Genomic DNA, 16,838 nt, shown 5'->3' with positions numbered 1-16,838 from the left:
ATGATTTTCATGGAACGATTTTCACTCCTTATATGTAGATCCCAGAAACCAATAAATGTATGCTGGAGTGATTCATCCTACAGTTCTAAATATGTTGCCTTCTCCTCAACAAATTTCCTGACAGCAAGGATGAGATTGCTAACCCTCTATCTGGAGGAATCAACAGGGAACTTTAATTTCTTAAATTCTTTTTGGAAGGGGTGTAGCTTGGGGCTGTCAATATCTGCAACATTGTTGTAACACACACTATAAAGTGTATTTTCATTCCTTGCATAGATCCCTGGCTGAGTTAGCTGATCTCAGCAAGGCTGGTGAGAGGTTACTGCAATTTGGCCTCAGTACACCAAAAGCTAAGGAGGAGATAAATCAGCCTGGGGTCCTGCTCATGTTCAACATTCAGAAACATGATACTGAAAAAGTGCACGCCAGTAGATCTCAGGTGAGGACAGGATTGGACTTAGCTGCCAAGACTGCATTTGGTTGTGAGGGCCTTCATTGCTTGATGATACTTACTATCCAGGCAGACATTTCAAAAACAGTTATTTGGAAGCAGTACCAGCAGACTGATACTTCCTGTGAAACTGCACACCAACATAAGGAAAAACTTTCAAGAAAGAAGGCGTAAGATGGAAAACATTACAGTAAATATAAAGACTAAAAAAATTAATATTTTGACATTGGCAACCATAGGAAAGGACAAACTATAGGTGGCTGTAAGAATCATATTACTGTCATACAACAGATCTATGGCAGTAGTGAAAGATATCATATGTGGAATAAATTTTACATCATATGGGAATGTAATTAAAAAAATGAAGACTTTGATTTTGAGGTCATCAAAGTGGGGAATGGTGGTGATGGAGCATATAGCTCTCTCCCATTTTAGTTACTCCCACATCAGGTATAGCACAGGTTATGCATACCCTAGCCTCAGCCTCAGAAGAAGATCTCCTACTGCACCAAAATATGACATTTCTATTTTCATCCCTGCCATTCCTATGGCCTTTCTGAATGAGATTACTAACTTTGAATAAATCTAAGATAATTTGGTGCTGTAGGCTACTACATCCACTAGGAACTGGGCTTGAGGATGCGCAAACTTATTTCACATACGACCATATAGACAGCAGGTCCAAGACGGGGAACGACAGTCTGCTAAGCCCACTGTTATCCAGTTCTCTCAACACTTTTTTTTTATTTAATAGGATTTATCAAAACAAGCTGCAATGCCAAAACAGTAGAATACAAGTTGGTAAAGGCATGCTCAAACCATTCAGTGATCTGGTCAGACCATACCAAAAGTATCTGCAGTTCTGGTCACTGAGACATAAGGGAGATATATATTCAAACTCTGGAGGGAGGATCATGAGTCTTATTGCCAGAGGACTGAATTATGAAGAAAAACTGAGAAACTCCACCTTTTCGGCCTTGAAAAGAGGTGCCTGAATAGGGACTTCAGAGAGGTATATAAGGTAGTATAAAAAAGGTAATTTAAAAAAGGTAATTCTAGAAGTCTACTTCAAACCATTACAACAGGACAATGAGATACAGGTTCAAACTAAAGACAGGCAAATTTAGAACTCATAGTAGGAAGTTCTTTTTGAGTGATCAATGTGGAATGGAATATGTGGTAAGGTAGGGGAAGCAAATAGCTCTGAATAATGCTGTGATGGGGATTGTATATTCTTTTTGGATGGATGAGCTAAGTTGGGCCAATATGGTCTTCCTCAAACTTATCCACCTGTGATCTTGAGACGGTTATGGTTTAATTTTAATGTCTTGCTGAGAAGGACATATCTAGATTTTGTTAAATTGACTGGACTCTGTGTGGGAGATACTCTGAGACTGTGGGGTGGGGAGGAAGGGAATTTAGCAAACAATGAACATAATATTCCCATTCAAAATGGATTTTATTCCAGCATTCATTCATTTATTATGAGTTTTCACAATTTATTAAACATTTCAGTTCGTAGGGTTTGACGATTAGTAGCTGCTGACATGTTTTGGAACAATATGGTAGGAACCCACTTCTCATCAAGTACTCCGTTGGTCCTGCTACCACACATACCTGATGTTGGTGTCATAGGTGCAGCTGCCAGTCCATTCATATTCAAGGCTGCCATCTGCTGCATCTGTGCTGCTGCGAACGCTGCCATAGGATTCAGGTAACCTCCCTGGGCAACTGATGCCATTATTGTTGCTTGCTGTTGCATCAGCTATTAAAAAAAAGAACATTTATTCAAGTTTTTCTTTATTTTGTTAATTTTATAAAATCACTGGAATAACCCTGAAGGAAAACACAAATGCATTTTAGCCACGTCATTATTGTGCGTTTGTCAATTCCTAAAGGTTGTTTTTGTAACAATTTTCATCGACCGTAAGTTCTTATTGTTTGTGGGCACTATTTTGACACAATGGGGCCTAAATTCAATAGCTCCCAGTAATGGACACAAAATGATTGGTGCACTGGACTCACGCACCAGAACAGCGAGGCCTGAGGACTATCCTAAATTCGTCCTTGGGCCTCATTGGGCACCTCAACGCAGCTTGCTAGTCCAGGCTCTTTTAATTTCAGCAGGCTCAGATGCCAAACCAGCCTGAAAGTAAGACGAGGGCGAGAGTGGGAGAGGAAAAATGGGAAGGAGGTGAGCGTAGGCCGATGGCGGCCTGCAGTGGAGGCAGGAGGAGCACTAAGGTGTATCTAATTCGTCTTCTATCATCCTGGTGGTTGCATGCCACAACAATTATGGAGTTGTTGACTAATCATGGCAATCAATCTCTATCAATTAATCTACAACAGACTCAGACATGAGGCAAGAAAAGCCCCCATTGGTGAAAAGCTTTGGGAACCATGGGTTCAAAGTCACTTGTTTCTCTCAAACTTATTACACTTACCCTATTTCATGTCTCAGATTTCTCATATATTGTATCCCAAAATATTATTTTCTGAAAGAAATCTAGTCCCTTTAGAATCTGAAAAATAGCAATTATATCACCTCTCAACCTTCTCTTCTCCAGTGAGTACATGCCCAATTTACATAATTGCTCCTCATAATCCAATCCCTCCATCCTCTCAATCAATCTGGTTGCCCTCTTCTGTATCTTCTCAATAGCTGCAATATCCTTCTTGTATTGTGGCGACCGAAACTGTATTCCAGCTGCGGACACACCAGTGATTTATAAAGTGGCACGATTGCCTCACTGTTACGGCTCAATATTGGTCTTTTAATACATACCAACATTTGATTTGCTTTATTTACTGCCACCGAGCATTGTTGTTAGCTTCAATTTGCTGTCAATCAAAAGCCCCAGATCTTTTTCATTTGCCATACACATTATTTTCTTTCCATTTAAATAATACTCCCTTTCTGAATTTTTTGTCCCCACGTGAAGTTTAGGGATGGGCAATAAATGCCGGCCTTGCCAGCGACGCCCACATCCCATGAACGAATAAAAAAAAAGCACTTTGCATTTCTCTACATTGAATTTCATCTGCCATTTGTCTGCCCAATTCCTAAGTATATTCAAATCCAATTGTAGTTTATCCTGTTCAGCTTTGCAGTCTATCATTTTCATTAGCTTTGTATCATCAGCAAATGTAGCCACTGTACTTGTGACCGCCTAGCTCCAGAAGTTGCTAAACAAGAGGTCCCAAAATAGACCCCTGTGGAACCTCACTGGTAACATTTCTCCATCGTGATGACATTCCCTGTACCACCACTCTCTGGGTTCTATTGGTCAACCAATTACATAATCATTGTAAGATATTTCCGTTGAATCCCGCTTTCTTTACATTTATTATCAAACTTTCCAGAGGAATTGTATCAAAGGCCTTACTGAAATCTAAATATACAACATGCATTGCCGTACTCTTATCAAGCTCCTTTGTCACACCCTCAAAGAAAACCAGTAGATTTGATTGACAAGACCTCCCATTCTTGATCCCATATTGGTTATCTTTTATGATTTTATTTCTTTCCAGATGCTTCATGGTCTTATCTTTAAAAATGGTCTCCATAATATTACCCAGAATCACTGTCAAACTCACTGGTCTGTAGTCTCCTAGGTCACTCTTGCAACCTTTTTAAAAAATAGAAGTAACATCTGCCTTTTCCAGTCTCCAGGCACCTCTCTAGTATTCAGTGATTTCTGGAAGATTTGTGCCAGAGTTCTTGTAATTTTCTCCGTTAGTTCCTTAAGAATCCTTAGATGCATCTTATCGGGCCTCCGAGATTTATTTACTTTAAGTTAGCACAGCTGTTCGGCAACCATGTTTGCAGTAATGTGACTGGTGTCACAACTTGCCCTTGCAACACCTTGGAGTTCCCATTGCAGATCAAATAAGTCATTTGTCTCCTCCTTAATAAAAACCAAGGCAAAAACTAATTAAACATGTCTGCAGCCTCTATAGCATCAGTTTGTCATGTCCTCATTGGATCCCATCTTCAATGGCCCCACTTTCTCCCTCATTTTTCTTATTCTCTTAATATAACTAAAGGACTTGTTATCATTTTCCACTAAAAATGTTTTATTATCCATAAAAACCTTTTTATTATTAATATATTATTACTGCAATATTCTACTCAGAGTTCTAAGCTGTATCTAAACTGGAATTTAAAACAGAAGCAAGGAACAACTAAGAGTCATCAAAAGTGTCCAGGTATCTTTCTTCAACACATAACAAATGAATAGTATGGTAGCATATACTACCATTTTGACATATTGTCCTGGATCTGTGTGTCATTCTGTAGCATAACAAACTTTTTTAGATTGATAGGATACTACCCTGATGTAGATCAGTCTATTAAGTTTCATTGTATTATGTTTATCACATTGACACACAAGTGAATTCTACTGCTGGATATCCTGTTGATTTAGAATAGTATGTTATACTGCAGGATATCTTACTAGCATAAAACAAAATGCTATACTGCAGGATAGTGCATCGATCTAAAATAATATGTTATACTGTAGGATACTTATATTAATCTACATCAGAATGTTATACTGTAGGATACTTATATTAATCTACATCAGAATGTTATACTGTAGGATACTTATATTAATCTACATCAGAATGTTATACTGTAGGATACTTATATTAATCTACATCAGAATGTTATACTGTAGGATACTTATATTAATCTACATCAGAATGTTATACTGTAGGATACTTATATTAATCTACATCAGAATGTTATACTGTAGGATACTTATATTAATCTACATCAGAATGTTATACTGTAGGATACTTATATTAATCTACATCAGAATGTTATACTGTAGGATACTTATATTAATCTACATCAGAATGTTATACTGTCGGATACTTATATTAATCTACATCAGAATGTTATACTGTAGGATACTTATATTAATCTACATCAGAATGTTATACTGTCGGATACTTATATTAATCTACATCAGAATGTTATACTGTCGGATACTTATATTAATCTACATCAGAATGTTATACTGTCGGATACTTATATTAATCTACATCAGAATGTTATACTGTCGGATACTTATATTAATCTACATCAGAATGTTATACTGTAGGATACTTATATTAATCTATGTAAGGAATCTTACAACACCAGGTTATAGTCCAACAGTTTTATTTGAAAATCACAAGCTTTCGGAGCTTTCCTCCTTCGTTAGGTGTGTGGATCCGAAAGCTTGTGATTTTCAAATAAAACTGTTGGACTATAACCTGGTGTTGTAAGATTCCTTACATTTGTCCAGCCCAGTCCATCACCGGCATCTCCACATCATGTATATTAATCTACATCAGTATGTTATACTGAATAATATTCTGTTGACGTACTGTCGCATATTACATTGATCCAGAACAGCATGTTACACTGTATGATGTTACAGCAATCTACAACAATATGTTATGTTGCAGCATATTATATTGATCTAGAACAGCATGTTATACTGCAGGATGTTATATCGGTCTGGAATGTGCCACACTATAGGATATTATATTGATTTACAACTGTAGATGTACTACACGATACCATATTAGATTGATCTACAACAGTATATGATACTGCAGGATGTTATATTGGTCTAGAGTAGTAAGATATAATGCAGCATATTGATCTAAAACGATATGGTATACTGAAAATCTTTTTGATCTGCCAAATGTTACATTGACTTATAACCTCATATTAGGAATTTTCTGTAGTATTTATAAAATTTCCCCATATGTATATATATATATTTTATTTAAGAAATAACTTGTATTGATATGGGTTGTATTTATGTAGCACCTTTCATGCCCTCAGGACACCCTAAAGTGCTTCACAGTCAATGAAGTACTTTTGAAGCATAGTCACTGTTGTAATGTAGAGAAAATATATAAAGAATTTGTAGAAAGCATAATGTTCATAAAAATTAATGATTTTTATGAAGTTAAGAAATATTCAGCAGTCAAGTTGTTAAGAACAGCACCGTTGATGGTACAGATTACTGTTAGAAAAAAACATCAAGAGGAAATTGGAAGAAATATAGAAATGTAGGCAGTAACCCATCAATTCTAGTTACAGTGAAAATCCTGGAACTCCCTTCCTAACAGCACTCTGGGAGAACCTTCACCACACGCACTGCAGCGGTTCAAGAAGGCAGCTCACCACCACCTTCTCAAAAGCAATTAGGGATGGGCAATAAATGCCGGCCTCGCCAGCGACGCCCACATCCCATGAGCGAATAAAAAAAAAGTCAGACTACTAGATGAAACATTAAGCAGAAATGAAGTCCATCTTTTGAGATATGGGTGTGAGAAGGAAAATTTGGGCCAAGGTTGAGAACTGGCATTGTTTGTCCTACTGGACCTCACAAGGTCACAAGATGATATGAATAAGAATGACATTTGTGCCCATCTTAGCCTAAAGTCCCCCAACTGTTTCTTAGATAAATCCAAGGTTTTACTTCCACTATCCTACCCAGAAGTTCTTTCCTCATGGTGATTACTCTGTGTGAAGAAGAACTTTCTAATTTTGCTAATTTAACCTTTTGCCTCTTGTCCGACTGTTATGGTTTAATTTGAAGTCATTTTCTAAATGTATCTTTTCTATGTAATTTACTGTCTGATATGCCTTTATGTGATCTCTGCTTTATTGCCTCCTTTGAAGATTGAAAAGTGCAAGTTTCTCCAGTCATTCCTCCTAACTCATCCCTTTCACATGACCATTCCTTACATTAACCACTATTTTTAAGAAAAAAACTCTTTTTTAACTTGGATATGAGCTATACCGTTCACTTGTGCTTAGAAAGTTAAGTGCTATTGTAAAGTTAGAACAAAAAACGTAATAGTACAGAGGTCACCACTAACAAGGTTGCAATGCAGTGGGAGGTGGATCCTCTAGCTGAGAGCTGACAAATATAAACCAACTAATTATGTGGTAAGTTTTCCAAGTCCAGGCCAATAGCGAGGTATCGTGGCCGTTACAGACTGCATCAATGTCATTACATAACTTATTCCATGGATTTCAATGGATGGAGAATCACGGGCAGCACACCCCCTGATCTCTGATATGTGCGATGGGTGAGGGAGCGCTGCTGGTTCAGACTTTAGACATAAATAAAATATTATCTTCCATTAGGGTTTCAACCTATACGTTAGCTGATATAAGAACAGTTTATTACATAATCTGAGTGACAAAGTGAAGACATAGCTCTGAGCGTCTTCCAGTGAATAAGTTTTTCCTTTCTGTGCTTTATACTGTAAGTTAAAAAATACATGAACCCCTCTCATATTTATCAAAATTTAGTGCTGAACTTTGGGAACCTTGGTTTAATTTCAGATGTTTCAAACTGAATATTTTATATTTCTAGGACTCCCAAATTCCTCTTTGGAGACTGCTGAGCCAATTAAGACTCAAGGTCAGATCAGAGTTTGATCTGCAGTCAACTTTCAGATCTATTCTTACTTAAAAAGTTTCCTTAATTGTTCAGAAAAATTCCATTGGAGACCGTTACAATTCATTATGCAGGTATAGGAAGGACTTATGAGGTCATAAGGTGTTACTCAGCTGCCACAGAGTAACAAAATTGTTTATATCATTGCAAGGAATGGTAAATAATTTAAAACATACCCTCAAAGCTATGTAGTAAAGCTCTTTGGTTGAGTACTTATGGTTTAGTTCCTATAAAAAAAAACTTAGAATTTTACTGCAATGTACAGAGGGTTAAAGTGTACCTGTGTGAGTGTGTTCCTGGTGTGAGTGTGCGTGTGCGTGTGCGTGTGCATGTGTGTAGGTGGGAGAGCAGTGCAATTCTGCAGCACATGGCTGCAAGATTCTAATCTTGAGCTTTGCACAAGCCCATCTGCAGCTATTAGGAATATGTTTCATATGTTCTTGCCTCTGTCCTTGGGAAATGGAAACTTCAAATTATCCCTCATCTCACCTCCTGGCCCCTAAAAGACAAAGAAGCAGTGCAGGAAAGTGATTGGGGTAAGGATAACCAAATTATATCAGGAAGGGATAGAGCATACAAACAAAAGACAACAAATAGGGTCCGGGTAAGAAAAAATGGTAATAAGACAAATAGGACCATAGTACCAAAAAATGTTAAGATGTCTAAAAATGTTAAAAAGACAAATCTAAAGGCACTGTATCTGAATTAACAGCACAAATAGATGTAAACGGATATGATATAATTGCAATTACAGAGACATGGCTGCAGGGTGATCAAGGCTGGGAGTTGAATATCCAAGGGTATTTGATATTTAGGAAGGACAGACAAAAAGTAAAAAGGAGGTGGGGTGGCGTTGTTAGTAAAGGATGAAATCAGAGCAATAGTGAGAAAGGATATTGGCTCAGAAAATCAAGATGTAGAATCAGTCTGGGTGGAGTTAAGAAGCATCAAGGGGCAGAAAACACTGGTGGGAGTTGTCTATAGGCCTCCAAACAGTAGTAGTAATGTAGTGGATGGGATTAAACAGGAAATTAGAGATGCAAGTAACAAGGGTACTACAGTAATCATGGGTGACTTTAATCTGCATATAGACTGGACAAACCAAATTAGCAATAATACTGTGGAGGATGAATTCCTGGAGTGTGTATGAGATGGTTTTTTTAGACCAGGGGGGGCATAGATTCAAGGTAAAAGGCGGGAGGTTTAGAGGGGATTTGAGAAAGAACTTTTTCACCCAGAGGGTGGTTGGAGTCTGGAACTCACTGCCTGAAAGGGTTGTGGAGGCAGGAACCCTCACAACATTCAAGAAGCATTTGGATGAGCACTTGAAATGCCATAGCATACAAGGCTACGGACCAAATGCTGGAATATGGGATTAGATTAGACAGGGCTTGATGGCCGGCACGGACACGATGGGCCGAAGGGCCTCTATCCGTGCTGTATAACTCTATGACTCTATGACTCTATGACCAGTACATTGAGGAGCCAACCAGGGAACAGGCTATCCTAGATTGGGTATTGTGCAATGAGAAGGGGTTAATTAATAATCTTGTTGTGCGGGGTCCTTTAGGGAAGAGTGACCATAACATGATAGAATTCTTCATTAGGATGGAAAGTGAAGTAGTCCAATCCGAAACTAGGGTCCTAAATCTAAACAAAGAAAACTACGAAGGTATGAGGAGTGAGTTGGCTATGATAGATTGGGAAGCTTCATGAAAAGGCACGATGGTGGAAAGGCAATGGTTAACATTTAAGGAACGAATGCATGAATTGCAACAATTATACATTCTTTTCTGGCACATAAACACAAAAGGAAATGCGGCCCAACCATGGCTAACAAAAGAAATTAAGGATAGTATTAGATCCAAAGAGGAGTCATATAAAGTTGCCAGAAAAAGTAGCAAGCCTGAGGATTGGGAGCAGTTTAGAATTCAGCAAAAAAAGAACCAAGAGATTGATTAAGAGGGGAAAAATAGAGTATAAACTTGCAAGGAACATAAAAGTGGACAGTAAAAGCTTCTACAAGTATGTAAAAAGAAAAAGATTAGTGAGGACAAATGTAGGTCCCTTACAGTCAGAAACGGGAGAATTTATAATGGGGAACAGGGAAATGGCAGAGTAATTAAACAAATACTTTGGTTCTGTCTTCACGGAAGAGGACACAGATAAATTCCCAGAAATGCGAGGGAACCAAGGGACTAGTGAGAAGGAGGAATTAAAAGAAATTAGTATAAGTAAAAAAATAGTGCTGGAGAAATTACTGGGACTGAAAGCCGATAAATCCCCAGGGCCTGATAATCTGCATCCCAGAATACTAAAAGAGGTAGCCGTGGAAATAGTGGATGCATTAGTTGTCATCTTCCAAAATTCTATAGATTATGGAACAGTTCCTGCAGATTGGAGGGTGGCAAATGTAACCCCACTATTTAAAAAAGGAGGGAGAGAGAAAACAGGGAACTACAGACCAGTTAGCCTAACATCAGTAGTAGGGAAAATGCTAGAGTCTATTATAAAGGATGTGATAACAGGAAACTTCGAAAATGTCAACGGGATTAGACAATGTCAACATGGATTTATGAAAGGGAAATCATGTTTGACAAACCCACTGGAGTTTTTTGAGGATGTAACTGGTAGAATAGATAAGGGAGAACCAGTGGATGTGGTTTATTTGGATTTTCAGAAGGCCTTTGATAAAGTCCCATATAAGAGGTTAGTGTGCAAAATTAAAGCACATGGGATTGGCGGTAATATACTGGCATGGATTGAAAATTGGTTAACAGACAGGAAACAGAGAGTAGGAATAAATGGGTCCTTTTCGGGGTGGCAGGCAGTGACTAGTGGGGTACCACAGGGATCAGTGCTTGGGCCCCAGCTAGTCACAATATATATCAATGATTTGGATGAGGGAACCAAATGTAATATTTCCAAGTTTGCTGACGACACAAAACTAGGTGGGATCGTGAGTTGTGAGGAGGATGCAAAGAGGCTTCAAGGCGATTTAGACAAGTTGAGTGAGTGGGCAAATACATGGCAGATGCAGTAAAAAGTGGTTAAATGTGAAGTTATCCACTTCGGAAGGAAAAACAGAAAGGCAGAGTATTATTTATTTACCATTTGGTGATAGATTGGGGAATGTTGATGTACAAAGGAACTTGGTTTTCCTTGTACACCAGTCACTGAAAGCAAACATGCAGGTGCAGCAAGCAGTTAGGAAGGCAAATGGTATGTTGGCCTTCATTGCAAGAGGATTTAAGTAAAGGAGCAAGGATGTCTTACTGCAGTTATACAGGGCCTTGGTGAGAATACACATGGAGTATTGGGCTAGATATTGCCAGGGCTGCGGTGGGGGGGCTATTGGGTGCATGGGTAACGCGCCCGGTGAAGTCAGTCTGCCCCGCGCGCGATCGCAGCCTAATTAGATCCACTTACCTGGTCTTCCGGGTTCCCCACTGCTGATCTGTGCGTCGGGCGGACTGCACATGCGGAGTAAGGTCTGTCAGCTGGAGGAGCTCTATTTAAAGGGGCAGTCCTCCACTGACAGATGCTGCAACAAATAGGAAAAAATACAGCATGGAGCAGCCGAGGGGGAAGGCTGCTCCCAGGTTTAATGATGCCTCACTCCAGGTATCATTAGGTGGGGTGAGGAGGAGGGGGAGGACAGAGGACAGAGATCTTCCCCCCGGCGGGCGGGAAGAAGCGGCCTGCCTCTACCACCAGGAAGGCCTAGCTCGAGGTGGCAGAGGAGGTCACCTGCACCACCAACATATCGCCCATCTGCATACAGTGCAGGAGGCGCTGCAATGACTTAAGTAGGTCAGCCAAAGTGAGTACACTTACTCATTCCCCTACACTCCATCTGCCACATCACCGCCCCCACCCCACATCTCCTTCTGCACTGCCAACACTATTCTGTCAACAACTTCTCCTCCGCATCTTTCACATCACGTACTCTGTCACATCACCCCTCACACCCACTCAAACCTCATCCTCATCTTACCTGCACTTACTCACCTCACCAGTACTCATCCCGCCACTACCACTCAACCCAATCCTCATACAATCTCATGGCTCTATCTCGTACTCACCCTCTCATGCATCTCTTTCACAGTCAGCCTCACTCAACCTGCCACTACCTGTGCTGCAGCCACAGGGCATGCATCACATATGTGCAGTAGGCAGCGTAAGGCAAACATGTCGTGAGCATGAAGGGGATGCACAAGGGTGTTTGAGGGTTTTTACTTATATTTAATTTCTGATCAACTCACATTACATATTATATTGGCACCACTACTGCCACATCTTTGTGAATCTTGTCTGGTTTGTGCAATAATGCCCTTTCCTGAGGATCACAATGAAGACCCACACCTGATGCCACCCCTTGTGTCACAGCAAAGTGGGTGTAGGTGTATTTGCAGGGCTCTTTTGTGCAGACGACTGAGAGACGTCGGCGATGTCCCCGGTGGCACCCTGGAAGGATGCGGAGGAGAAGTTGTTGAGGGCAGTGGTGACTTTGACAGTGACAGGTAAGAAGATGGTGCTTGGGCCAGCCGGGAGCAGCTCGGCATGAAGAATGGCTGCAGATGTCCACGACTACATGTCGAGTGACTCTGAGCCTCCATGTGCACTGCTGCTCAGAGAGGTCCAGGAAGCTGAGCCTCGGTCTGTGGACCTGTGGCAAGGGTAGTGCCCCCTGCGATGCATCTCTCTCTGCAGTTGCCCTCCCTCCTGCTGTGCAGGTGGATGTGTCACAGCACTGTGTTGTGGAGCTCCACGTGTCAGAGGTGGACGGCGTGGCCGGCGAGGCTGGTGATGCTGTTCGCCCTCCGAGGAGGTCATGACTGCAGCTACGGCGGCCCCCATCTGGAAGATGTACATCTGAGGGGGTCTGCAAGGTAGGTACATGTCTCTGGACCCCGGGGTAAGTGTGCAAGTTGGTGAATTTGATTGTCAGGAGGAGGGTGGTGGAGGCCAAACTTTGTCCAAAGTGACAGAGTGGCCTCCTGCAATGAGTGAGGGTCTCCCCCCCCAACCTGTCAAATGGACCTTTGCAGCTGCCACAGGCTGATAGCTGCAACACGTCCATTTCAACTGGGAGTGTTTCCCCCAGTATGGGAAACAGTCCCAGTTGTTTCTAAAATCTCACCCCTCCTGACATATTCCCTTAATCAGGTCTGTTAATGACCTGAAATAGCAATGTAAATAGTCTCAAGTGGCACCCCACCGGCTTTAATTGCCTGCGGGAGTCCCACATGTGGGGGCTGCGCGCGCACGTCGGCGCGTCTGTGGGGAACCCGGAAGTGGTCGGGTTGGAGCCGGGCTCCCGACCTGCTCCGGGATTCCTCGATTTTCGGAGCCCCCCCGCCAGGAACGCACCCGATAGCAGGTGCTAAAATAGAGCCCATTGTGTACAGTTTTGGACTCCTTACCTAAGAAAGGATATACTTGCCATAGAGGGAGTGCAGCAAAGGTTCACCAGACTGATCCCTGGGATAGCAGGACTGTCGTATGAGGAGAGATTCGGTCGACTCGGCCTGTATTCACTCGAGTTTAGAAGAATGAGAGGGGATTTCATTGAAACATAAAATTCTGACAGGGCTAGACAGACTGGATGCAGGGAGGATGTTTCCCCTGGCTGGGGGGGGGGGTCCAGAACGAGGGGTCACAGTCTCAGGATATGAGGTAGGACATTTAGGACTGAGATGAGGAGAAATTTCTTCACTCAGAGGGTTGTGAACCTGTGGAATTCTCTACCACAGAAGGCTGTGGAGGCCAAGTAACTGAATATATTTAAGAAGGAGCTAGATAGATTTCTAGACACAAAAGGCATCAAGGGGCATGGGGAGAGAGCAGGAATATGGTATTGAGATAGAGGATCAGCAATGATCATATTGAATGGCGGAACAAGCTCGAAGGGCCGAATGGTCTACTCCTGCTCCTATTTTCTATGTTTCTATGTAACAGTACTTTTTTTACGTTAATTTTCCAACCACCAATAGATCAGTTTTACATTGTGTCACATCCTGGTTTACTTCAGTTGAGCTTCCAGTCCTCACCAGAAAATACTGTTAATCATGATCCACAACTATTACCAGTGGATAGTTGGGAGGAACAGTCTGAGAAGAGAGAGTATATCTCATTGGCACTCCCGATATTCGTAGGGAAACCCATAACGCACATCATCTGCACTAACAGGCGAGGGACCCCCCCCCCCATCCCACTGAAGGACAGCCCTAGCAGAAAAAGAAAGCTTCAAAAATACTGACAATTAAAGTAAAATGCAAAAAAGTATTTTAAAAATAAAATAAAATCAGTGCTTTAGGGTTTCGGGTTCTAATGCGTTTAATATCTTGTCCTAACATTTTATGCAAGATAAATGAAGTAACCACAGCACAATTATACATTAACAATGATTATTTTATATTACTATTATAATGCATTGGGCTGAGCAAAAATAAGAGCCAGTTTATGATTATTGCGGTGCTTTACTTAATAAATAATCACATTTTCATATGAAGACACAAAAATTAATCTCACGGACAAACTTCATTGTTGTGGAAATATACACCTGGAACTTGCACAGGGATTGGAGGAACCCCGGAGAGAAGGGGTAAATGGGTGTTTTCTCTGGGGGTTCCACTGATCTCCCACCGAAGTTACGGCAGGAGATTGGGACAACCAGGGGAAATTCAGGGCCATACACTTTATTATGTCGTCAATTTTCTCTAAATTGTGTTTGCTAGAATAATAATAAAAAATAAACTGGATGAGCATTTAATGTAATTGAGGAGATAAAACAGATGAGGCTTGTCATTGATAACCCGCTTGGAAATGATTCTTGAAATAATGAGAGAAAAGGTAAATCTGCACAAGTGATCATGATCACTTTATAAAGTTCAATAAAGATACAAATAAACTACCACTTTTGCGATGAGGTGAAGTGCATTGAAAGTGGCAGTATGACGTGGGAGTCAGGTCCTGATCTGATTTGAGAATAACAGTCAAGTGATGTGAGACCCCCCACCCCCTGCTCCCAGAAGGCATCTCACAATGGTTTGAGTTTGTATTGGGTGCAATTTAATTCCAGCCCGGTGTAAAGTTTATAGACTTCTTGAACAGTTTATTAATGTACTTTTCAGTGGGTCTGAAGTTACTCTGCATTAAAGCTAACACATGCAAATAGTGCGCTAACGTATAGTAATCTGGTATATTAGCATTAATGGAACATTTCCAAATTTCCTCCTGGGACTGAATTAGTTTAATGCAAAGATCAAATGTTAATGATTTGTTGGCTTGCTAAGGGCTTGGATAAGAACCAATTAATGATGAAGGTGCAAATTTCCACATGGTTGCCTTTCAGTTCACAGTCTGTTCATGATGACCACTATAAGGATGTCATTAAGGCAGTGGAGAGAGTTAGCAAAGATCCAGCATAGAGCAAGAGGCATTGTAAAGAGTTTCAGTCCACATGGCAGCATGGGTGCATCAACCAGTCTTAATTTGAAGAAGGAGAAGAATGAGCAAAGGAGAGGAGCCATAAAGGTCTGCGGTTACAGATCCACTATAGACCTAGGCAGCCATGGGCAGAACTCACTCAATCTCACTTAATAGCAATGGTCGATGAGGCTACACGCCACCAGGTAAGCCATAGATGAATGGTGCCTTCTCCTGAAACCAGACCTGCAAGGTAGTGGTAAAAGTGACATTGCCACTCACACCTTTATGGCAACAGCAGCAGATTTGGCAAGGATCAGTCAGAATGCATTTCATTGCTGCAGTACCCAGATTACAGATGCCCTGGTTTGACATGTTGGTGAATACATAAAAATCAGTGCTGCCAAGCAGCAGCAACAGGAGAGGCTGACAGGGGTTTATGAAAGATTTGGAATTCCCAGGGTACAGGGCACCATCAACAGTATCCCTGTGCCCATTCAAGCACCTGTGTAACATCCCAACTCCAAAACTCAACAAACGTCCAAATAATCTGCAACCACTGCCAAATAATTATGAAAGTGAATGCACGATTTTCAAGGAGTGTGTTGTGACCATAATTCTCTACTTATCACAGGTTATAGACAAGTTGAACAGTTGGATCTTTGGAGATTAAGTTTACCCATTTGCCATGCGGCTCATGAAATCATTACACAACATCTGTGTCCCCAACAATGCACATTTGAGAGTTACGAACATCACAGAGCAAACATTTGATATGCTCGAATAACAGTTCTAATGTTCCAACTCAGTGGGAGCAGGGTTGGTCCACAATATGCCCCAACGAGTGTTACAGGATGGTAGTGGCGTGCTGCATGTTGAACAACATAGCCATCGAATGATTTTGAAAATGTTTGTAGAAAATGAGCAGCCATGAGCAAAGGGTGATGTGGGGGCTGAGATGATGACAAGTTAACCAAAGCCCAGCAACCACTGTGGGAAGCAGCATGGGTCGCCCAGTTCTTCCCTTGAGATCAGCCTTTAACCTGTAAGTGAGCCTTTTTTATGTAAAGAATCATTCCATAGAATCTTACAGCACAGAACAAGGCCACTCAGCCCATCATGCCTGTGCCATTCATCAGATATACTGTCGACATGGAAACAATTAATTTCAAAAGCATACAGTGACTATAGAATTCAAAGTGATGCATTGTGCATTAATTGAAAACAATGGAGAAGGTAAAGTACAGGGGTCAATTTCCACAGGGATTCTCCTGCCCGTTCGCCATAACTTCGGCAGCAGAGATCAGTTCTGCTGCATTTTCTGGGGTTTCTGCAAGTCTTCTGATGAAATTACGGCATATGAGTGGTAGAATCCCCATGTAAATTCACTCACTATGTGTCTAACATTAGGTGCTGCTATCCTTACTCATTGTGGTACATGAACTAATGAATCATGCTAGTCTACTCTGCTACTTCTATAT

General features: G+C 41.0%; 1 protein-coding gene across 21 annotated transcripts in view; it reads right to left on the bottom strand.

Annotated features, from left to right (window-relative positions):
• The window catches only part of celf4 (CUGBP, Elav-like family member 4), an 890,875-nt gene that overhangs the window by 61,988 nt on the left and 812,049 nt on the right, over positions 1-16,838 (bottom strand). For all 21 annotated transcript variants that reach the window (XM_067991773.1, XM_067992593.1, XM_067991859.1 and 18 more), the window contains one exon: positions 2,069-2,216. In XM_067991773.1, the coding sequence (XP_067847874.1) occupies positions 2,069-2,216 (148 nt within the window). The remainder of the gene's footprint in view (positions 1-2,068; positions 2,217-16,838) is intronic.

Source organism: Heptranchias perlo, chromosome 1 (assembly GCF_035084215.1).
Source record: "Heptranchias perlo isolate sHepPer1 chromosome 1, sHepPer1.hap1, whole genome shotgun sequence".
Taxonomy (NCBI): domain Eukaryota; kingdom Metazoa; phylum Chordata; class Chondrichthyes; order Hexanchiformes; family Hexanchidae; genus Heptranchias; species Heptranchias perlo.
The sequence above is the reverse complement of the archived record's forward strand: the minus strand, read 5'-3'. Positions and strand labels throughout refer to the sequence as shown.